This window comes from Mustela putorius, unplaced genomic scaffold (genome assembly GCF_011764305.1).
Source record: "Mustela putorius furo isolate JIRA1106 unplaced genomic scaffold, ASM1176430v1.1 tig00000508_pilon_pilon_pilon, whole genome shotgun sequence".
Taxonomy (NCBI): Eukaryota; Metazoa; Chordata; class Mammalia; order Carnivora; family Mustelidae; genus Mustela; species Mustela putorius.
In genome coordinates this window covers 10,507,579-10,532,873 of record NW_025421402.1, presented here as the reverse complement: position 1 = coordinate 10,532,873, position 25,295 = coordinate 10,507,579, and the positions used below count along the sequence as shown (strand labels likewise).

At 35.5% G+C, this 25,295-nt stretch overlaps 1 protein-coding gene across 1 annotated transcript; it reads left to right on the top strand.

The window, feature by feature from the left end:
• The first annotated feature begins 739 nt into the window (after positions 1-739).
• RGS21 (regulator of G protein signaling 21) lies at positions 740-25,087 on the top strand. Its single transcript, XM_004751491.1, has 4 exons — positions 740-750; positions 5,850-5,926; positions 10,793-10,959; positions 24,884-25,087. Exons 1-4 carry the CDS (start codon positions 740-742, stop codon positions 25,085-25,087), a joined length of 459 nt encoding a protein of 152 aa, XP_004751548.1.
• Positions 25,088-25,295: the final 208 nt, after the last annotated feature.

The window sequence follows — 25,295 nt, the reverse complement described above, 5'->3', positions numbered from 1 at the left end:
AACACTTTGACTACAAATAAAAATACCAATATATGGACTTTATTTTAAAAATATATTCAAGCATTATTACCTTCAACATCAGCATTGCATTAAGAAAAACTGGCAGAACATGCCATGAGATTCGTGGTTAAAAGAAATAAATGTGTGCTATTAAGCTATAAAAAATACATACATTTTGAAAAAATATAATGCCTTGTACTAGAATGTTTTAGTCCATGAGTAAAATTGTAAAATACCTAGACACACATAATTGTTGAAGATAAGTGTATTAAAAGTAGATTTTTCCTTGGACTTTCTGCAAAGAACAAAGGGGAAAAAATGATCTTTTAGACAGAAGAAAGACCTAAAGGTGAATATTAAATTTTATATACGTCTCTTTCTGAGTTGATTTCACCTCATGTGAACAGTAGTTGTCTGGTGAATGGATGTATATGAACTTTAGAAACCAAACTTTCAAATGGAATTTATTTCAGTTATGCCACAGACTCCTAGAAATGTCACATTTATTCAAAGAGTTATTTGTTACTTAGAAGTTTAAGTGTTTTGATCAGTGAAAAGTTAACAACAAAACGAAAAAAGCTGAGCATAGCATGATTTAAAGAATGCCAATTTGTAACCCAGGGGAGAGGTATTTGCATACTAATTGTAATGTTCCTGCTGTCACATTACCTTCAGCTTGAAGATCAGTCAGAAAAAGAAATTCGGCATCACCTGTGACAGTCAGACAGTGGAACGAAAAATGCCAGTGAAGTGAGTTGCTGTTTAAAGCTATTTTTATCTCGGAAGATGTACAAATGAAACATTTGAGCCTTCATTAGTCTTGATGTTTTATTTCCTTCATTTATGATAAATATGCTAATTGTTGTCTTTCTTGCTGATTTATTTTTCCCCTTTCTCTATTGATTTCTTCTTCGTTTTTAAAATATGTCAACAATTCATGACTTGCTTTTGCAGTTAATTGTTTCATATTTGCTAAGATAAAGGAAGGTTATGCAGGGGAGAAAAAACAGTAAGCTTTTTTTTTTTTTCGTGAAGCTTTTCAAAATTATTAAATGTTAGAGTTTGTGACAAAAGATATGTATGATCCTTGCAAAAATTATTCATTATTATAATATTTATTAAGAAATTTGAAAACAGATATTAAATGCTGGGTAAGTTAGCAGCTGTCACTTCCTGGAGCACATGGGCTCCTTGCTTGAATTTCCCATTCTCCAGCACACTGCTAATTGAGTGTGAAGAGCTAAGTTGTTGGATTCCACATTTTTTGATGCAATACAACTGGTTCTAGCTGGCAAAATTAGCAAGATAACTGGTAGCTTTCACGCAGTTCCCATCTGGCCTGGCTCTTCTCCGGACACATAATATGGGGACTGCTGGTCTTGATGGCACTCACTTAATGAAGGAAACAGAAAGGAAATCAGCCAAAACCCCATGAAACACTAAGTACAATTTTGGCTCCAGATACATGGTGAATTTTCATGGCAAATCATACACATATGAAGTTACTCTGATTATGCATCACAATTATACAGGAAATGCACACGCACAAATGAGAAGAGTCAGACAAAAGCTCTGTTCGAGTTACAACCAAAATCAAAGTAAGAAAGAGAGAAAAAGAAATGATAGAGTGGTGCATTATCCACTTACTTTAGGGACCATGTATCAAGTAAAATTTAGCCAAGTCAGCCACCTTCTTTTTTTCCTCCAATTTGAATTCAATAGTTTCTTTCTTAACATGTATACAGTTGCATTTTTTAAAACATAAGACACATTTCTCACTCACATCTAACATGAGAACTGTCCTATTTTCATTTGATATTTCATTTTCATTTGACAATGAGATTTCAGAATCTCTCTTCTGAAAACTTTCCACTGAGTACTCGATTACTGCAATTTAGCTATTATTTACAGGAAATATTATTTGTGTGAAATTCAGTAAACTCTATTACAGGAAAAGCATTTTTGAAATATTTATTATCAATATTCCAAAACATGAGCATATGCTTATTGACTCATTCATTCTAGGAAGAATTGTAAGAAGAGTTTAGGTTATAAGGAGACACAACTGTGTTTGAATTCTAACTGCCCATTAGTACATGCAAGATACTGCACCAGTCATTAGTATCTCTGAGACTCCTTATTCACTGGTGAAGTAGGATTAAAACAGACTGTCATTTGCAAGATTAAATAAGATAAAGTACATGACCTGCCTAACACAGTGTGGTATAGACTATGAACATTTAATGCATTGTTGAACATTCTGATGCTAGGAAAAATATTATTTCTCTTATTCATATATAACAACAATTTATTCTCCCACAGAATTATAAATATACAATCAACCCAGAACTTAAAAATTTGAACAGCTAATTAAGAACTTATTCCTTTAAATAGTTGCATCTTGACTAGCTCCAGAAAACTGAATACTGCATTCCCACCGGCCCTTCCATCATATCAGGTCATCAAAATCGATCCTTTCAAGTCAAACTTGAAATTGGTTAGAAAATAGTGAATTGAGAGCACCCCAGGATTTATCACACACCAGCAGGGGTATTTGTTCAGAGAGCTGAGGGGCAAATTTTCTTTTCATGATAATGGAACATCTTGGGGGCCTTAAGAAATACTAGAACATCCAAGTATCTCTAATTCTATTCTAATAATCTCTAGCTATAGAAAATAATATTCTAATATATCTCTCTAATTCAAAACATTGACATTCTTCTTTTGTTCTGAGTTTTACATCATTTCCCACATTTTGTTGTCTTCTTTTGTTTTTAAGGTTTCCTACAGTAATGAAACTCACAAAAATAGCTACAGTTCATTTAAATGTCTCCATTCCTAAAAGACTCCTTTACATCTGATAAGGACCTCCCTGAATATTCCTTTTGCTTTTGGTGTAAGCAAATTCTGACTCTCCCTGAATGACATGACTTGCCTTGATACCTTCCAGAATGGATATTATCCATTTCCCCCAATTTCACCCCCCCCCAGGGGTGAGAGAGAGGTCCATGGTCGGTCGCTCCCCCATGATAATTTCACATCCTGCCTCCTCTTCCTTTCACCATTAATTCCACCCTTTGAAGCTAATGCAATTCAGTTCTCACGTTCAATAACCTTACCATGGTCACCTACCACCATCTTGAAAGCCATTATTCTGCTTCCATTGAAGGTTTTAATACTTCAGTCATTCATTCATTATTTGATTATATATGTTCCACAACGTTTTTGGACCAGACATACTGTTCTTGGTAGTGGAAAATTATTATGCCTGAGTTTTGGGGTCCGAGAGACCACCAAGGAGCCAAGCACCGATGCAATCACACGAGGGTTTATTTGACAAGCTTAAGCATGGGCTCAAGTATACCCAACACAGAGGAGTAGGGACTTGGACCCTGAGGTGACATGCTTAAGCTTGGGCCCAAGTATACCCGACACAACGGAGTAGGGACTTGGACCCTGAACCAGATTACAGTCAGAGTTTTTAAAGGCAGAGTAGGGGTGGACTCGGCGGTGGGTGAGGACAAGGGGATTATGGATGATGTAAGTCTCCAAGGACTTTTGGAAGCAAGGTCTCCAGGACCTTGAGGGGCTAGCTATTGTTGGGAGAAAGGTTATTTATTACCAATAATAAAAATCTTCTCGTGAGACCCTTTAGATGTATAACAGTGGGTCATATACTTGGGAATGATTCTCGACACTATCTTGGAGGTTTAGAGATAAAGGAATTGTTAAAGTAGACTTATAGGATCCTGGTCAGACCTGTTGGGGTAGGGGGTTGGTCAGGCTAGGATTGTCCTTAGCAAAACCTCAAGGTGAGGGCAGTTGAGTTCCCAGGGGAGAGCCACTCTGCCTGTTTCAAGGGCTTGTCAGTAGGTAAGGAATTTTAATGATTTTCTTCTGCCTCTGTTTCCCACATCAGCTAAACTTGAGATGGGATGGCCTTAATTTTCTCGGCTTCCACAAAATAACAATATTTATTCCTATCATCAGAGATCTTACACAACAAGGAAGTGTATGTTCACCTCCGAATCCTTTCTGTCTACATTGTTTCTCAGGGTTTTTTATTTTTGTTTGGTTTTCTATGTGCTTTTTCTGGTGCCTGTTCCTCACTCAGAATTGTTGTACGGTGTGCCCAGGTTTGGGCTCAACATTCCTCAGTGCCCTGTTCATTAACATATATTTCACTCATACTAAGTAGTTCGCAATCTGATTACTCTGTTAACCACCAAATATCAATCTTCAAATAGAGACATTTTTAAACATGTGTATTTTAAGTGATCATATGATAATTTTAGTGTATTCAATAGGACTCCTTACAAGACCTAATATTTGAATCATGAAATATAGCATAAGCTTATTAGTATAACAGGTTTTATAGTGCACAAAAGCTCTTCAATGTAAATTTAAATCTAGGTTTGGGTCCCCTTCTCCATTAATGAGAATAGGAATTGAACAACCGAAATTATTTAAATGTCCATTAGAATGAAAAAACTACTATTTAAAAATGGTTTCATGGAAAATCTTGTGGGCTAAGATTTAGCAAATCAAGGGAGAAAGGAGTATCAGCTGCCCACTATCAGGGAAGAAAGTTTCAACAGGAAATGGAAATAATGGAAAGTAGTAAAATGAATCTCCAGTCACACATCTTCCTCTATGTGTTCTCTATAAGGACACCTGTTATTATCTGAAAACACAATCACATCTGCAACAGCAGAAGGGAGCACAACAAACCCCAACACAAATAATAAAAACGGCAGCAAATTACAAGAAGTAACACAATATAAAAGTATGGATATTGCTTCACATAGCATATTTAAGATCAGTCACCTTGATATGCAAAGATTGAGTTTTATAAGAATGACTCAGTATGACACTGTCTCTATTTTATCATCAATCATTTTAATAAAAACTTTCAATTAGCTCATCCCTTTCCATAATAAGTAAGTCATTTGCACATCACAGCTATGTAATCTTAGTGGGTTTTTTTTGTTTTTTTTTTTTTTTTTTCTGGGTAGCAGATGCTTTCTATGGATGGGAGCTTATCTCATCAGGATCTTAGTTTATTAAGGCAAATAATGCATGATGTACTCGTATCTCAGGAAGTTTATATCTTAAACCTGATTTACCATTTCTACATCACATCCCCAAAAGTATACCTTCTTCAGAAGACTTAAGTCTATAAATTTTTGTGACTGCTTTGGAAAAGATATTACTCTGTCCTGACAGATTGCTAGATTTAAATAAATCATTCCAGAACTGGAGGCATACCAGTCTAAGGAAAAATAAAGCCTGTCTCGAAGTGGGGCAAAGGTTTCTCAGAACACTATAAATAAACACTTTTAAGATCATCACATATTAGAAATCCTTAATTGAAACACTTCAAAAACTTTTTTGAAATACTTAATTATAACATGGATAATTTTATATACTGTGAAAACTTAGAAAATAGTTCATTTATCACTATTGCTATCATGATAAGTTTTTGGGAATAGACCAGAGTGATGCGACATAAATTAACAATCAATATATTTACAGTTGAGAAGAAATGCACTATACTTCATAGAGCCATGATCAATCTCTCTCCTATGCTTTTATTAAGATGTAAGAATTTGCAAATATTAATAAATTGTAATCTAGATTAATAAATAATTGCGGATGCTGAATTATATCCCACTCTATGTTGCTGTTGCTGTCCACTGTGGAAAACATTATACAATTTTTGTTGACCTTTTGCAGTTTGATTAATGGCACAAAGCTCTTTTAAATTATGTCATTCAACAAATACATATAACTCAAATATTACTATAGGTTACGGAAGAAAAAGATCACAATGCTATTGTCAAGGGTAGATGTTGTTTCTACAGGTCACAAACAACAGAAACAATGGCGTGGTCTGAAAATATGGACACACTTTTAACCAACCAAGGTAAGATCTGATGAAGCTAAAAAATAAAATGATTAAAAGTAAGTCTTTAAATTGTGAAAGTTGTAGTCATTATAAAATATGAATTTCATCAATATTTGAAGCATAAGAGTCCCAACAGTCACACAAATCTAGGTGGAATAATAAGATCTTTAAAAAAAAGTTGAAAATTTAAATAAACCTAAGTGGCATTAGGTAGAACCTAAAATAAGACATGATTATAGAAACTTCAAACATTGACACAAAATGAAAATCCCAAATAGTAAGTAAGAAATCTGTCATTTTCTTAGACTCATTATCATTATATATATATGTACATATATGTGTGTGTATATATATATCATTATATATATATTATCATTATATATATAATTAAAATCAAATTACCTTCTGAGCCAATATTAAGTAATATAAATACATATACATATACACACATGTACATATTAATACATTTAAACTTTTTTTTTCCACTAAAAATTAGAATTGCAGTTGAGATAAATGTTTTTAGCCTGAGACATGAATATATATATATATATATATATATATATATATAGACTATTCTTGTTACAAGCTGAAAGAAACATACAAACTATTAAAAAATTGAAAATTTAGGGGCACCTGGGTGGCTCAGTGGGTTAAAGCCTCTGCCTTCAGCTTGGGTCATAATCCCCGGTCCTGGGATCCAGCCCTGCACTGGGCTTTCTGCTCAGCGGGGAGCCTGCTTCCTCCTCTCTCTCTGTCTGCCTCTCTGCCTACTTGTGATCTCTGTCTGTCAAATAAATAAATAAGATCTTTAAAAAAAAGTTGAAAATTTAAATAAATCACTTGTTTTTTTCATGTCTTGAGGCTAAAAACAGTTTTTAAGTATTTATTTCAACTGAAATTATAATTTTTAGTGAAAAAAACATATTTAAATGTATTAATATGTACATGTGTGGATATGTATTTATATTATTTCATATTGACTCAATAAGGTAAGCTGATTTTCAATAAATAATAACCCCAAAATTTAATTCAAAGTAGTCATTTGGAACTTCTGTTTCTGTTATAGGTAATTCTGTTTTGCAGCAGTTTTATCTCAGTTGTATCTCATACAAGAAAAAAATGGCTCTGCAGAGCCATGTATTAAAGAATGTTTAATAATTAAAATCATTGATAATAAATGGAATTTCTACTTCAAATTTACAAAGTAAATATCAGAATATTAGAAAAGTTTAAAACGTAATAAAGTTGGGTGAATTCTTCATAGTTGTTTATTCACATGCAAAATTAAATTGAATTAGACAAAACTATTTTGTTTTTATAATTCTTAAATGATTAATTCCTAACCCATAGACATAAAATAATCCACATGACTCCTAGAATTCAACTAAGGACATATACTAAGACATCAAAGATATGGAATTGCATTTTTGTAAGTTTGGAAAGGCATGTTTCTTTTTTACTTAAGTGTATAATGAGTGGGACAGATCAGGTTTACCAGAAACCTGAATTCTGGTGAATTCTTCATAGAAACCTGCAGGTGGTAGGGGAGTAGGGAAGCTCTAGGGGACAGCGCCACAGAGCAGAGGCATGGAAGATGTTGAGCCGAAGACAAATGGTCTCATCTGCATATCTCCTGAGCTTTTCTATTTCATGCCCACGTAAAGTAGAAGAGTCCTAGTTTCATTTGAGTAGATGTTTGGTTTTTTGCTTTTTACAACACCAGAAAAATAGCTTGGAAATTTTTTGAACAGCTAAATAACTCACCAAATTATGTTTCTCATCAACTTGGGGTTATGTCCTGTACGTACTGAGCTTCAGCTCTCATGTAAGTTTCAACACCTAGGGCTTAATCCGTTTGTCAGCCCCGGTTAAGCCTAACCAGTAGCCATTCCATTCCGCAGAGAGTGCCCTCAGAGACCATCATTTTAATTGCATGTAACATATTATTCCAAAGTCCCATGACATCTTGTGATCATTCATATTGTATATAGAGAATAGAAGTGTAGTTCAATAAAATAGTGTGTTCAACACCGAGATAACTAGCTCATTTTAGCTGTTGATTCTATTTCATTGTGTCCCAAACTGAGTGATGGGAGAGGACAATGGTTATTATCTCCAAGTAGTCCTTCATTAAAATTGCTGAATGTGAGAAAATAGTAAGTTTCTTGATCTCTAGTTTCCCATCTCTCGGGGATACATTTAGATAATCCTCATTGGGAGGAGGCCTCACATGCCTTAGCGACACACATGTAAAATACTGTCAGACAGGAATATACAACATTCTTTCAATACCATTAAAGTGTACTTTGTCCTCGCTATAAAATAGATTTCAGCATAAATTCTGTTTTGAACCCTCAAATTCATCATCGTTCAGACAAAACTCATGGAAATTTTAACTGGATGTTATTAAGGGGATTTTTATAACCTAAATTTGTGTCACAGAAGCTTCTTAGATGTATTTTTAAATGCAATAAATGTGTAGTTAATTGAATTTTTTATAGTGTTCACAAATTAACATCATCCACACTCTCCAATATTTCTACTGAGAATTTTAATTGGTACCTGATAACCTTTGGTAATGACTTGTTATTTCAACTCTATTTCAAATGATAAAAAAAATATATTAAATCTATTTTTAATTTCCCAGTGTTTTTAGATGCTTTTATCTGGCTCCCTGAAGCCTTTTCTATTTTCTCTTACTAAAATCACTTTGCTTCCCACCTGCAATAAACTGCAAATAGCTGACTTTGGCCCCTTTTCCATAAACTTTCTCTTAAAATTTTCTTTTCCACAAGTTTATTCCCTTTCCCCTGATTCTCCACAAGCTTATTCACCCCTACTTTGGAACAAGAAGGGATCAGAACTCTGAGTATGCAGTCAGGGAAGAGTTGCTTTGAGTAAAAGCAAAGGGGCCCTCATGGCAGGTGGAAGAGAGTCGCCAGTGTTTTGGAAGGCAAATCCTTCCCAAGGCAAAAGCGCTGATGTATATTTTCCTCCTCAGAGAGATCCACAGTCTGATTTATAAACAGATACTCACCTCAGACAGGTGCAATCTGTGAAACCAAATGATACGAACTCAAGGTACTACCTTAGTCCATTCAATTGTGGAGATGTAATAATGACCTTTCTAACCTGCTATCTAAGTAGAGGCACAATCCTTTTTTAAAAAAAAAATATATATATATATTTATTGCATGCGACAGTCAATACTTGTGCTACCAAAGCCCTCAAAATTACACTATTTTAAAAATTCCTGATGTTAAGCTTAAATTTTCATTAGTCAAGCGAAGACTCATATATTTTTCTCACTCTCAATTCTCCCCAATACTTTTTGTGTTAGAAAAATAATTAGATAACCAAATTTTTTTGTTCCATTTTTGTTGGTTTGATTTTCTTTTCTTATTTAAATTCAGTTAGCCAACCTACTCATCCCTAACTGATTTAGCAAGAATTACCTTCTTCAGTGAGCTCTAGATATATTTTTTAAAGATTTTATTTATTTATTTGACAGACAGAGATCACAAGGAGGCAGAGAGGCAGGCAGAGAGAGAGGAGAAGCAAGCTCCTCGCTGAGCAGAGAGCCCGATGAGGGGCTCGATCCCATGACCCTGAGATCATGACCCAAACTGAAGGCAGAGGCTTTAACCCACGGAGCCACCCAGGCGCCCCAGCTCTAGATATTCTAAAGAATATTTCAGGGCACATTTTGATGAGGAAGGTAAAGAAAGGAACAATATTAATCTCAGATAGGAATAATACCCATGTAAATTTGGCTGAAAGTGAAATAATGGGGAGAAATGGGACCTAAGGGAATCAGAGGCTGCAAGCGCTACCGGTTGTTATTAAATTTAAAGGAAATTACATATACTAATTAAGGCAAAGTAAACAAGCCTGCAAATAAGTAGTCTAAAGTTTCTGGAGAAATGCATGCTCAGAATACCTGGGAGCAGGAGAACAATACAATGCACAGGCTAAGTTAGAGCAGGTAGTATAAGGGAGAATGGGCGACAACAGGGTTTTACTTAAGGCAACGCTGGAGAAAAGCTCATTCACTTGCTTTATGGACTTAAAATTGCGTATCACCACATAGAGGGGAGGGGAGAAATAGTCACACCAAGTATTTTGCTGGTTACTTTCTTGGTCTGGAGATTTGATGTATTCACTCAAGATTAACCAAATGTCAGTCCTCCCATCTTTGCTTTGAGCCCAAATGCACATAATCTAACTCTTGAGCATCAAATTGTTTCCTCACCAACTCACCGCAGCAAAGCTATTCTTACTCTGAAGTCAATATAACATCATTACTTGTTTTGGGCTTAGTTCATTGGGTATAGGACGCTAAGCCCATGGATTTCCCATGAAGTTACCATCAAGACTTTCCTCTAGACACAACTTCTTGATATTTAAGATCTAGAAAGAAAAAGTACAGTTTTTCTTTGTTAATGGAGCTAACTGGAGAAATAGAGACAAGAATATTTTATATTTATGGGGCACCCAGATGGCTCAGTGGGTTAAGCCTCTGCCTTTAGCTCAGGTCATGGTCCCAGGGTTCTGGGATCGAGCCCCGCATCAGGCTCTCTGCTTGGCAGGGAGCCTGCTTCCTCCTCTCTCTCTGCCTGCCTCTCTGCCTACTTGTGATCTCTCTGTCAAATAAATAAATAAAATACTTTAAAAATATTTTAAAAGAGAATATTTTATATTTATGATTATTGATCCGAAATAAGGTTTCTGAACTTAAAAACAAAAACATACCACTATATAGAGAGGGATGATAAATATTTGCCACTGAACACTCAGTAAATGCTCATATTATACAATGTATTCCTGTTGATTATGTATACTGCACTGCCTGATATACAAAAGTTTTTCTTTTATATTTTATAGCTGGTTTGGATGCTTTTCGAACATTTCTAAAATCAGAGTTTAGTGAAGAAAATGTTGAGTTCTGGCTTGCCTGTGAAGACTTCAAAAAAACAGAAAGTGCAGAAAAAATTGCTTCTAAAGCCAAGATGATCTATTCTGAATTCATTGAAGCTGATGCCCCTAAAGAGGTGAGGAAAACACTCCAGGATAGTGACTACTCACCTGCTACCAAATCTGCTCCCAATTATAAGACTTAATCCATCTAAAGGGAAACAAATTGTCACTATGTATTCAAGTAGAAATGTCGTAAACTCCAAAAGAAGTGCCTTTAAAATGATCCTATCTTTTACTGATTCAGCAAGTATTTTTCAACACCTACTATGTGCCAGATATGACCAATATTTTTGTTTCCTTAGCACAACCTGCAGATTCCTGGAAAATTGTGTTCATTATCTCAGGTTAAATCACTCTCAAGTTTACCCTATAGAAATGTTACTTCAATGTGTTCTTGCATTTCAAGTTCACTTTCGTTTTCCCCCTTTTATAAATCATGGTGGTCAAGATGGAATAGAATTCTAGAAGAGAATAATATATATAAAAATTTCGAATAATATGTGAGGGAAAATAGGACTGTTACCGAACAACATGAACTCTTCATTTTTAGTATTTTGGATCTCCACTTTATGGCAGGTAATATCTTACTTTCCAAAAGAAGCATTTGCTTACCTTTATTTCTTTGATAGTAAAAATTAGCCAAAGGTATGAAGCAATGTTTCAGGACCCACCTGTGCTGCTTTAAGATAAGGAAAGTAGAAAGGGTCTTAGAGAGAAACCTGGAGTGACTGGTAATAAATAACTCCCCCCCCAAAAAAATGTTCAATGTATGTAACACCTCATTTATATTTGATTTTATTTCCAGAACCAAACCATGATCATCCTCATATACCCTTTAATATTTAAAGTTTAAGTGATTTATAATTTAAATGATTTCAGTTCCTCACTGAATATATCATATAAGCAAGGAATTTTAATGCATAAGTACTAAATAGAAAGCTACATGAATTACTAGTACTGAACATGAACTACTAGTACAAGTCATCTTTCCTACAGAGGCAAAAACACCAATTTCCTCCTATCCTAGGGGATAGTTATTATATTTTCTGACCCAAAATTAGGATTCATGATGTGAGAAGGGTTATTACACTTATGGGGACAAAAAAAAGAATAGGTGAAATGAAAACACTTTCAGAAAATCTAGGACATAAAGTGGCTGTATCAGTAGTTCAAGTTTTAATTGGACATTAATTACTATGGCATACATTGGCTCGTATAACTTTACAGACATATGAGCTACTAAAGCATAGCTTTAAATTCACGAGGCGGGGGCGGGTGAAGAGTGAAGAATTTTAACTGCTGTGAAGCTGTTTCAACATTCATTTCCCCGTCACCATCTAAGAATCAATAAATAATTCTGGAAAATTGAAAATATAGTATATGAGATTTGTCAAGTTGATTAATGTGTCATTTCCTAAAAGGGTTTGAAATCAGCTCTAAAGATATCCTATTTATTGTGATATTGATTTGAAAGCCAGATTTTTTTTCTTCTCTATGAATTCAGCTAATTAACAGTGATTGTTTTAGAATAATATTCTCAAACATTTTGCATGAAAAGTCTTCTAATAAGAAATGTCGTCTTTTAATTATAGCTGAATTAATCTTACAATATATAATATAGCTCAATTAATCTTACAATATATAATAATTTATCAATTTTGACAAAATAGCTTTGTTTATCTTCCTAATATTTTCTTCTAAAATAAATTTATGTGGTAATAATTTAAATAAATAACATAGTTATTATTTTAGCATATAAAAGTTTTATGGCTTTTTATACTTTGTCCATCTAATTAATTTGACCAAAAAAATATAATTAAATTTATGGCTGCTTTTCAAGTAATAATTATATTTTCTCTTTGAAGTATCTAAAAATGTTATTATCAAATATGACAAAATTCACTGAAAACAAAGAACTATGTAGATGTACATTTGAAATATTCATTATCTTTCCTATTATTTGCCATTAGTTGTTTCCAATTCAACAGATTACTAAATTTCACCTTCCCAAATTACTAACGGGCATTTGCCTCTTATATTATATGTCAGTCTTCAAGGTATTTCTCTGTCCATCAGCTGTATATTAAATATAATACAACTGTGGGTATGTTGACTCATTAAACTGAGTGCCCGTTCCCACAATGAAGTCACAAAGCAGGAGAGACTGACATGTAATAAAACCAGTCAAATACACAATAAACAATATAATAATAAAGCCACATTTGAAGTTCATTATTAGCACACTGGAAAAGTGATTAAATCTGGAGAGTTAAGGGATGCATTTTCTGGATGACTCACACATGAAAAATGTATGTCATGAAAAGAGTAATATCAAGATGTAAATGAAGAAAGAATATTTCAGACGCAGGGCACAGTGAAATCACATGGAAGTACAAAGCTCCCTAATGTTTCCTGAAAGTTACAAACATTTTGATATGGCTAATGGAAAGTGGGGGGGAGGGTGAGGTTGGATGGGCAGTAGTATAGATAAAGAAAGGGTGGGAAGTATTTTAGATTTATCTAGTAGGCAAACTTATGAAGACAAGTTCATATATTTGATATAGAAGCGGGAAAACATGATTTTCACAAGTAAAAAAAATTAATTCAAAAAAAAATTAATTCAAGAGTGACATTTATATGAGAATAGTCTCCAGTTTTCCATATTTGATTATAGTTATATAAGCGACTCTTATAAAGAATCAAAACTGGGTGGCTCAGTCATTAAGTGTCTGCCTTCAGCTCAGGTCATGATCCCAGGGTCCTGGGATCAAGCCCTGCATGGAAATCTCTGCTCAGTGGGAAGCCTGCTTCTCCTTCTCCCACTCCCTCTGTTTGTGTTCCCTCTCTCGCTGTCTCTCTCTCTCTGTCAAATAAATAAATAAAATCTTTAAAAAAAAATTAAAATTCCTTAAAAAAAAATTACAACTGATCTTCTTGGTAGAAAATCCTACAGTAAAAAAGAATGGCAAAATCATGTTATGCAGATGTCTATTAACTCCTATTTAATTTCTCTTTAATTTCTTGCATCTCTATTTCCTCATCTATGAAATTGCTAGCGTAACTTAATTTTCAATTGATGCAATTAAACAATTTATAATTAGATTATAATAAATTTACTAAACAACCCCCGTCTGTTCTAACAGGCAAAGACAGCACACTGAACAAAACAACAAAAATTGAAATTTTAGGTCTTGGCGAGAAATGATAATAATCATAACTAGACTTTATGCTCTCTCTCCCTTACAGCGTTACCTTTTCTCTAGTTTCTACGCTAATAGTGTGATATAGTGGAAGACTGGAAGTTGAGAGCTATCTAGACCTAAATTAAAATCCTGTAATCTTGTGGTGAGCTGTTCTCTCTCTCTAAGCCTCAGTTTCCCATCTCCTCATTCACCTATAAACCAAGCACATAACAACCACACAGGACACATGAGAATGATGAGTAAGATCACATGTCTATGGTTTGTATCATGTAATCCCTTTCTTTTTTTCAACAAGTCTCTATTAGGGCTATAGTTTCAACCTGAAAACAACCATTATAAAAACATGTTAGCAAATCACTAGTTTGAGATTAAAAAGAGCTACTCGTTGAATGGACTATACCTAGACAATTTCAGAAGAAAATACTGAGGATAAAAAGGTATAAATATAGCCAGACATTTTAACTAAGTGATTTAAAAATAAGAAAATTGTTAGGCAAGCAATATTTTTAATTTTAAAAAAGATTTTACTTACTTATCAGAGGAAGAGTGACAGAGCACAGGTAGAGGGAGTGGGAGGCAAAGGAAGAAGCAGGCTCCCTGCTGAGCAAGGATCCTGATGTAGATCCTGGGATCATGACCTGAGTGAGCCCCAGGCAGACCCTTAACTGACTGAGCCACTCAGGCATCCCGACAAGCAACTTTTTTTTTAAGCAATTATTTTTTAAAGTGCCTCTACTTTGTACACAATAAGAACCTATAAGTGTAAAAGAAATTCTTAAACGTTCAGGTATTCATCCTTCAATTTGGACCACTCATTTCATAATATTTGGAAATTTTAAGAAAGTAATTTTACTTGGTTTCAAGAGAATGGAACTCTTCAAAATATTTTAAATAATATTTTCTTTTTTAAAAAATTTTATTTATTTACTTGACAGACAGAGATCACAAGTAGGCAGAGAGGCAGGCAGAGAGAGGAGGAAGCAGGCTCCCTGCTGAGCAGAGAGCCAGATGTGGGACTCGATCCCAGGACCCTGAGATCATGACCTGAGCCGAAGGCAGAGGCTTAACCCACTGAGCCACCCAGGCACCCCGAAGTATTTTCATATTACTAAAAACACTGACAGATTTTAAATATTCATGTTATATTTATCTCACTTATGTATATTATATTTGTGTCATTCTTTTTATTGAAAAAGAAATTACTCAGGATGGAAAATATGTGATTAGAGAGAAGAATGTTTATGCTTATGTTGGTTTTCATTTTGAGATAGTAGAAAATGTCCCAAATCAGACAACAGTCTAATATTTAAAATTATATAAATTCAACTGCATATTATCACCAATCCAGGAAAATACATTGGCAGTTTTTTAAGTCAAAGAATATCAGTATGAAATATTTAATTCTTAAATGTATTTATTAAATGGGACACCTGGGTGGCTGACTCAATTAAGCACCTGCCTTCCTCTCAGGTCATGATCCTGGGGTCCTGGGATAGAGCCTGGCATTGCTGCTATTGGGCTCCTGCTCAGCAGGAAGTCTGCTTCTCCCTCTCCTTTTGCCTCTCCCTACAGTCTGTGTGTGCACTCTCTCTCTATCTCAAATAAACAAAATCTTCTAAAAAAAATAAATTAAAATGTATTTATTAAATGTGAAGACACCACAACTCATAAGACAAAGAAGAAACTATAGTCACAGGGGAGAAGGTATCTTCATGGGTGCAGGAGACTTCTTAAAATATCTATGTCTGGTGTTTTGCTTTTATTTTGAAGTCAGTATAATGTTATTTGTTGATATTTTATTTCACATCAGCAAATACTCACTCTGTGTCTACTGTTCATCCCTTCATAAGACGAAGTATCTCCATGGAAGGGCAGCTCAGTTTAGGCAGGAGAACAGATTAAAAAAACGCTGAAGTATAATGCAATATGCTGTGTGAACTAGGCAGCTTGATAAGGAAATGCAAGAAAATAAAATAGGTTGAAACTACGGTTTGGCTCCAAAGAAACTTTGAAGCGAGTTGGGTTAAAAAAATGAAATTTATGGAAGTAGGGGAAAATAGCAAAGCAACAAATGATTAAGTGAAAAAAAAGTTACAGAGGGAACTCTTTGCATTATACCTCGAAGGATATAATGATTGAATAGTAGTGAGACAAGATACTGAGATAAGGTCTTTATTATAAATAAAGTTAGCTTTAAACAGAATCCCAAAGAAAGGAAATAGATATATGAACTATTGGTAGAGAGAGGCCCATGAAAATAGGCATTTGGAACCATGTCTTGATATTACTGTCATTCCAACTTTGTCTTCTCCATCTTAGATTCCAATGTTTTCTTAGCATTTTTAATGCCACTTCCACCAACATGTTGATGTTTTTGTCTGGCCCCACAAGTTGCTGCTTATCAAAAGTGTCCTCCAACTCTAGGATCATCTCCAGATATAATGAGTTTGCCTCTTTATTAATTTCCTAATTTTTTGTACACTGATTATGAAGTGTCTCGTATATGCCAGGAACCATATTGGAGCAGATAAGAAAAAAGACAAGAGTCCCTGATTAGGTAAAGCTAACCATTTTGAGGAGAGGACTCCAGTTAAAAAATCATTAACAATAATCTTTGATGAGAGTTGTGGTAGGAACACAGGTGATATGTAGCATCAACAGGAAAATCAATTTCTAGGGGGAATGAGAAAATGTATTTCAAAAGAAGTAATACATGAGCTTTGACCAGAAATGGGGGCAGAGAGGGAATTAGACATAATGGGAGAGAAGGATAGGAAAGAAAGACGAAGAAGTCAAAGCACCAGGCAGTGCCTAGAAGGCTAGAACAGCTGTGAAGGAAGCCTAGCACAGTCTGTGTCAGAGAGCAGACTGAAGGAACATCACCCCCTGGATGCCAATAATTTCTTCTTCCTTATTTATTTCACCTTAAAAAGCCTCTGAAAATGTAAGAGAGAGAAAGAGGAGCAAAAGGAGGTGATCAAGAATCATGAGAAGGAGGAGGGGTAGGAGGCAAAGGGGAAACAGAGCTAAAGAAACTACAAGTGACATCTCTGCATGATGCTTTCATGTGGACTATTGTATCCGATCATCATGGGCACTATCTTAGGGAGGTATTATAATCACCTACATTGCACAGGTGAAAATGATCTGAGCCCTAGAGAGAAAATAACGAGTCCGCAGTCACGATGATACAACAGATCATGAGAAGAGAGGTCTACAGCCCGTGCTCTTAGGTTCCAAATTCCATTCTCTAGATCTACTATTTATTTTAAATGTTTGTAATAAAGCTGGGAACCTTGATGTTTATGCTAAAGGCAAAAGCATAAAATTATCTTGGCACACAGCGTCTGTCTTCTTTTCTATCAAAAGCTTTATTTCTCTTCTCATATTCTCTTTAATTTGTATAAAACTTCTTAAACCACCAAGTTTAGATTCATTATGGCATTAAGAGGCGAAAGAGTTGCAGGAGTACTTCTTCTAAATAATTTGCAGTGTCATTTTGGCCCTCTGAAAAACAGGCTGCTACGTTTTAACTTGAAAAGAAAACACTCAGATGTTTTTCCAATTTCCATGTGTCTCTGTGCTACTGAAATTAGTCTTAGATTAGCATGTTTGGGTTGGTGAATGAAACGAGTCAATTGGACTCCCTCTCAACTATCCAGATAACTTTTGCTTATGTACATCTATTTTTAGCAATCATATGCGTTATCCATATACATTATGTCCATCTATTTTTATCAACTTATGTGTTTGCATGTGTTATCATTTCTTCTGCTTCCTTTGCCCGATTTAAGACATTAATACTACCTCCCAACACGTGTCACTGATTTGTGTCTCTAAAACCGATAAGGACAAAAGGATCAAGTCCTGTGCAGGGATGGATTCCTTCTAGGTGTTACAAACTCTGCTATTCTCAACTTTAATAGCCACCCTTGAGAATATATTTCAGAATATTCATTTTCCTTTAATAATGTCAAAAATGAAGTAATACAAGAGGAGTTTGTGGTGATTAAATAGAACTATGTAACCAAAAACATAACTAGAGGCGGCTTTAATTTGAACAGTAATTTTCAAGCTCTGTTGTGAATGAGGTCTAAGACGCCACCTGCTCTGTTTTAGTAAGGTGCTTTCCATAGGCAGGAACACTCTCTGTGCTTAACGACAGTCTCCTGCTCCACTCGACTTTCTAGATGAGGAAAAGACTATCTAATTTGAATGCAAGAACACAATTGAAAATTTTCATTCAAATTATGTAAAAATAGAGAAAGCGGAGTGGAGGGTCACAGGAAAGCCAGCTGGTACCCTTTAAAATGTATTCTTCCTGATAAAATGATTTGTGGAAAACTAAAAGGATTTAAAACTGCTGGCATAATAAGGGGAACTTTGGCTGCCATATCTGAGGGTTAACAAAATCCCATGAGTATTAACAGATTCTGGGTCTTTAGAATAAAACTGTTTTTAAACAACTGCCCCAAACATCATTCACAAAGTAGTCATTTTAATGCAGTGGATTGCTTTCATTGTCACCTATGTCAAGGCCTTTTCAAAATTGACAGAATTTAAAAGCCTCTAATGGTTGTGATGACATCTCTGCTGTCAGAGATTCAGTAAGAATCACAATTCTTTTCTGAGACTGACAGTGCAGCGGGCTCAGATATCTAAGATAATTCATAATCTTTTGAAAAAATAAGCAAAAGAAATATTATATTTCTCAGAGTCCTTGAAACTGAACTCTGTATCCATACAAACGAAATGCAAGTAGCTATCATATTAGTAAATAATGTGAACTTTATTTCATTAACTGATAAACTGTTTAGCCCAGCCTCTTTTTTTTTTTTTTTGTTAAGATTTTATCTATTTATTTGACAGACAGAGATCACAAGTAGGCAGAGAGGCAAGCAGAGAGAGAAGGGGAAGCAGGCTCCCTGCTGAGGAGAAAGCCCAATGTGGGGCTCATCCCAGGACCCTGGGATCATGACCTGAGCTGAAGGCCGAGGCTTTAACCCACTGAGCCACCCAGGCACCCCATAGCCCAGGTCCTTGACCTAAGAATTTGACCCTCTCAGCATAGTCAGAGCTTCCCCCTAGCTCCCAGGCAGTTCAGGAATGCCTCAATATCCTCCAGCTGGAGAGGCTCCATCTTTAGAAGTTCACTTCCTGATGGGACCTTACCTTTGGTCTACTCCAAGCTCAGCATCTCCTGCCTTACTCTTTGAGATAAAAAATTTATCCATGCATCTTCTGGTAGAACCCAACCAAAAATTATAGCTGATATTTAAACAAAGTAGAAGATGCAGCTCACAGACATGCCCCCAGAAGTGATTTTTTTTTTAAGGATTTTATTTATTTATTTGACAGATGGAGATCACAAGTAGGCAGAGAGGCAGGCAGAGAGAGAGAGGAGGAAGCAGGCTCCCCGTGGAGCAGAGAGCTGATGTGGGGCTCAATCCCAGGACCCCAGGATCATGACCTGAGCCAAAGGCAGAGGCTGAGCCACCCAGGCACCCCCAGAAGTGATTCTTTTAAATCTATCTATCTATCTATCTATCTATCTCTGTATTTGAGACCTAATATTTTCACTATTTTCCCAGTTCACTGAAAATTTCAAGGGATTAGAGAGGAGAAAAGACAAGACACTTTCTATAACTTAATTCTCATACTACTTATATTGACTTCTCAGGGGGCATTTAACAAAATTGATCACTCTCTGTTAATTGAAATACTGTCTTCAGTTGATTTCTAGTACTCGATTTCCTCCTTCCTTACTGACTGTATTTAGCAATCTCTTTTACTGTTCTGACTCATAACCCAACAGAAACTATAATGAGGGAAGGCAATCCCCTTCATTTTCTGCTCACATTCATTCCCCCAATAATTTGTCTGGTCCCATATTTTTAAATATATTTTTATTTTATTTATATATTTGCGAGAGAAAGCACGCATGAGTGGAGCAGGGTTGGGGGGGGAGAAGCAGGCTCCCTGCAGAGCGGGGGATCATGACCTGAGACAAGGCAGACACATAACCACCTGAGCCACCCAGGCGCCCGTATTTTTAAAAGGGCAGCTCAAACTTAACAAATTCAAATCTGAGCCCTGATCTTCTGTTCAAAACGTTCTTCTACCTGAGTCTCCCCATCTCAGTTAATGGCAACTCTGTTCTTCTATTTGCTCTGGATAAATAATCGGTAGTCATCCTTGATCTACTTCCACCCCATCAGCTCTTCTGTGATCTCATGCTTCAGAATACTGCTAAAATCCAGCCATTCCTCAATATTTTGTCCCTCATCCTAGTGCACTATGCAATCACAAGTTTCACCCATTCTACTTTCTAGATATCTTTAAAAGCTATGCACTTCCCACCATCCCCTGTGACGTTTTACAGCCAAATTCACCATCACTACCCACCTGAACTTTTCGTAAGGTTTTCTCATTTTTCTACCTTTTTTTTTAAAAAGATTTTATTTATTTATTTGACAGGCAGAGTTCACAAGTAGGCAGAGAGGCAGACAGAGAGAGGAGGAAGCAGGCTCCCTGCTGAGCAGAGAGCCAGATGTGGGACTCGATCCCAGGACCCTGAGATCATGACCTGAGCCGAAGGCAGAGTCTTTACCCACTGAGCCACCCAGGTGCTCCTCAATTTTGTACCTTTTATCCACATCCAGCCATTATAACACAGGGAAACCAGTGATACTTTTTTTTTTTTTTTCAAACATGTTCCTTTACTAAAATTTCTTCCCATTGGTCTCAGGTTAAGTAAAAATTCCTTAACAGAACTATACGGTCCCACATAATCTGGTACCTTCATTCCTTTCCAGGTTCTTGCTTTTCCTGTTCTCAAAATCCACTGGGTTCCTATTGGTTTACCTGCCCATGTGCAAGTTCCTTCCTTAATCTATCTCTTCGTGATAATAATTCAAAGATCTGCTTACTATCTCATTTCCTTCAGAAAGCATATTTTTTCCTTCGGATTATGTACAGAAGGAAAAGACATGGTAAGACTAGAAATTACAGAATTTGGGAAAGAGATTCCATTATAAAAGGCTAAACAAGAGAAATAAGAATGAGAATGAGGGCACCTGGGTGGCTCAGTTGGTTAAGCAACCGCCTTTGGCTCAGGTCACGGTCCCAGAGTCCCGGGATGGAGTCCCACATCAGGCTCCCAGCTCCATGGGGAGTCTGCTTCTCCCTCTGACCTTCTCGCCTCTCATGCTCTCTCTCACTGTCTCTCAAATAAATAAATAAAAATCTTAAAAAAAAAAAAAGAGTGAGAACGAAAAGAGCCATTGTGAAATTACCAAATAAAAAGGAAATGAGGGGAAAAAATAGAGAGATCAGAGAAATAAGAGGTATCAGAGATGATTCCTACATTTCAAGCTTGAAGAACTTTGGAGAAAAATAATGACATTTATACAAACATGTGGGTGTGATGTTTTGTCACTGACATTAAGCTGAATTGCCAAGACACAGCCTCATAAGACTACTAATTATCTCCTGGGATTAGTGTATCTCTCATCAGTCAGCTATCATAGCTGATGTTGGCAGTTCCTTGGTAGGAGAACAGACAAGTCAGAGAAATGAGAGAGATAAGTCAGAAGTACAAGCTTCATCTATCTTAATAAATAATATTAATTATATGTTGGAATAGTTCCCTTTAAAATTTAAATGTGATATTTTTTAACAAATAAAGAAACATTTTTTTCACTTTATTTATGCAGTCTGTATTTATGGAGTCCTTACATGGCACAAGGCATAGAGAAGGAGGCACAAAATGTAAATACGATCTAAGTAACACAAAGTCCTTTGACGGGCCCAAAGGAAGCAATCCACAAGTAAACTTCACAGGGTAGATATTACTTGAATGTAGGCTCATGGGCATAAAAGACTTGGTGAAGAGGAGTGACTTTCAGGTGAGTAGGATGGTATGAAAAAATGTTCATAGGTGGGAAAATACCAGGAATTTGAGGGGGGGGTGTCTAGCTTGGTAAAAATACAGGGCACACATAAAGGAGAAAAAAAAAAGTGAAGTTAGGACTCCATTATAAAAGCCATGAATGCCAAAATCAAGGCTTTGAATGTTTTAAATAGGAAATGTGGAGTTATTGGAGGTGTTCAATTCTAATTAAAATAATAATAAGAAGCCAACACAGGCACACCAGGCACCAGGCACACACCAGCCCTGCTGTGAATGAAAACTCCCCCCAATGAGTGAATGCTTCAGTGAGATAAATTGCTATATTTACTATTACGGGGAATACAAAGTTAAGCAAATTGCAGATGATGTCTTTTAGTAATTAATGGTATAGTTCAGTTGTCTTCTTATTATTTCTAGTAGAAAAATAAGAGCTCCTTATACTGCACTTAAGTGCTACAAGACTTGTAGGCAAATCTCATTACAGGAACTTTCTTTCTCACACCCTCTACCCCAGCCGTCCAGACATGTGTCTTTTCAGAACATAACCAATTGTTTCTCGCATCAGAAACTTGGCATTTGTTGTTTTTTTCTGCTAGAAATGTTTTTTTTTTTTCCCCCACACTCTTAGAGGACTGGCTTCTTCTCATCCTTCAAGTTTATTTCTAAAATAATGCTATTTACTTAGTTGTTGGTTATCATTTCCCAAGTGTAGAAAGCATTTGGTACATAATAACCATAATAACCAAATAATAAATATTTGATTTAGTTGTTGGTTATCATTTCCCAAGTGTAGAAAGCATTTGGTACATAATAACCATAAATAACTATAAATATTTGTGGAATCAATGATTGTAAGGATCATTTTATTTTAATTCTCATTAAAAAACTCCATCAGGAACTACCTAGCTTAATGACAAGGAAGCATTGCTCGGAGATATTAAAAACTCAACCCGGGTCACCAGAGTACTAAGTGTTAGAGCACAGAGGAGAAATTTATCCCAAAGTCTTTCCACTGCCCTCCACCATCTTCCTATATAAAGAAGGAGATATTGATTCCAGATTTGAGGCCTTCAGAGAGTTGTAGCGTTTGGCCTGGAATTTTCAGGCGGAGGACGTAAGAGGATGATCAGAGAAATAAAGGTGCAAATGTAGGATCGCCGAACAGCTGAAATCCCTCAAGAAGGAAGACATCTGTGAACAAATAGTGACGTCTTTCTGGTTCTTTCCAAATTAAAAGTTTTTTCTTCTTCTCTTCTTTCTGGAATAATAATATTAAAATATTTTGATATCACTTATCTCATTTAGTCCTTGAAACACTTTAAGATAAATGCTATTACTCTTCTCTATTATACCATGAAAAGGAAAGATTAAAAGAAATTATGGAATGTCCTTCACTCATATGAATAGCAAGTAAGTAGCTGAGGAAAGGTTTGATTATAGGTCTGTCTGCTTCTTTTAACCTCAATTCAATAAGCACAAATTGTCATGTGTAGTCTTTCTTTCACCGGACCCCTACATTATGGAATTTTTACAATCTCCGCATTTTGCCAAGAGACATTTTAATTCTAGTCAACAAATATTTATTGATTGCCTAGTATGTGGCAGATACTCTGCTAAGTGCCAGAAAATAGAAGGATGAATGAGATGGAGGGAGCACCTGCCTTCCTTGAGTTTTTAATTCTAAGATTCAAATTTCTTTTGCACTTCATGAATGTTTTTGATTTAAATTGGACACCCTGGTTGTGAAATTTTCTGCTTTGCAGAGTATATCCTGGAATATGTGTAGAGTTGAATAAGCATCTTCCAAGGGTTTGGGGCATTTTACAGATTTGCTGATGAATGGTGTGTTCCAATGTAATAGATCTCTCTTAGACCTTGCAGAAGATACTCATGTATGATAGTTTTTTGGGGACAAGGATACACACACACACACACACACATATACAGGTATACTTTGTGGAAGGCATGGGAGTCATTGAAGAGGGGGATGTTATTTGGTTTATTTTGGCAAACAAAAAGAAATACAAATTAGAAATACAAAAAAAGAATGTTGTATGGAAAATAGAAATAAAAGTATAGAAATACAAAAAAGAATGTTGTGTGGAATACAAGGGGAAGTATAGAGAATGGGAACGTGTTGGTAGTAGCCAACCTGCTATATCCTAGTAATTGTTCTGCCTATGGAAAGTATATTATTGGAATTAGGTTTAAAGTACTAGAAAAAAAGGATTTATGGGAAAATATATTTAAAATCACAAAATACCTTGATTTTTTGCCTTTGTTATTGTTTTATAATCTCAAAATAAGGCTTTACTTCTCTTCTCTGTCAATGCCAACCCTCTCAAACTAGGAAAAATAATGATTTTTTAAAGACATTATTTATTTATTTGAGAGAGAGAGGTTGCACAAGAGAGAAATCGAGAAAGTGAGAACCAGCAAGGGGAGAGGCAGAGGGAGAGGAAGAAGCAATCTCCCTTCCAAGCAAGGAGTCTGATGTGGGACTTGATCTGAGGACTTGATCATGACCTGAGCTGAAGGCAGACACTTAACCAACTGAGCCACCCAGGTTAGTTTTTAGCCTCTGATTGGTCTCTTTGCAACCAGTGTGCCTTAGTTTGCTATTGGCTCCTTCCCCAAATGACCACCTTTCTACTGTCTTCCCATTAGAAATAAGAAAAGGTCACACAAAGAAAGAGAAATAATTATACCAAACGTGTTCTGCATTCCAGGGGGAAAAAAAAAGTATGACTTTTTCTGCTGTTTTGCATCAGATTAACTTTGTGTTTAGAAAAGCAATTCAAATAATATGTGCATCTACCAACTGTATAAAAGACATATTCCTTGAGTAAACTAATATAATGATATGCAAACTTATTTCCACAGATCAACATTGACTTCAGTACCAGGGACCTCATCTCAAAGAATATTGCAGAACCAACTCTCAGATGTTTTGATGAGGCTCAGAAGTTAATCTATAGTCTTATGGCCAAGGATTCTTTTCCTCGATTTCTAAAATCAGAGATTTATAAGAAACTGGTAAATAGCAAACAGGTTGGAAATCATAAGAAATGGTTCCCTTTTTTGTAGAGAAGGTAAATGATAAACTAATAATCAGGTTACAATTTGGAGAAAAACAAGTGACAGGAGAAATCAACTTTTAATCACCATACTCAAGGCTAAAATTGTTCAAATATACAAAAACAAGTTTTTTTAAGGTTTAGAAAATATTTTTTCACTCCAGCAGAATATATATATATATATATACACACATATATGTGTATATATATGTATAAAG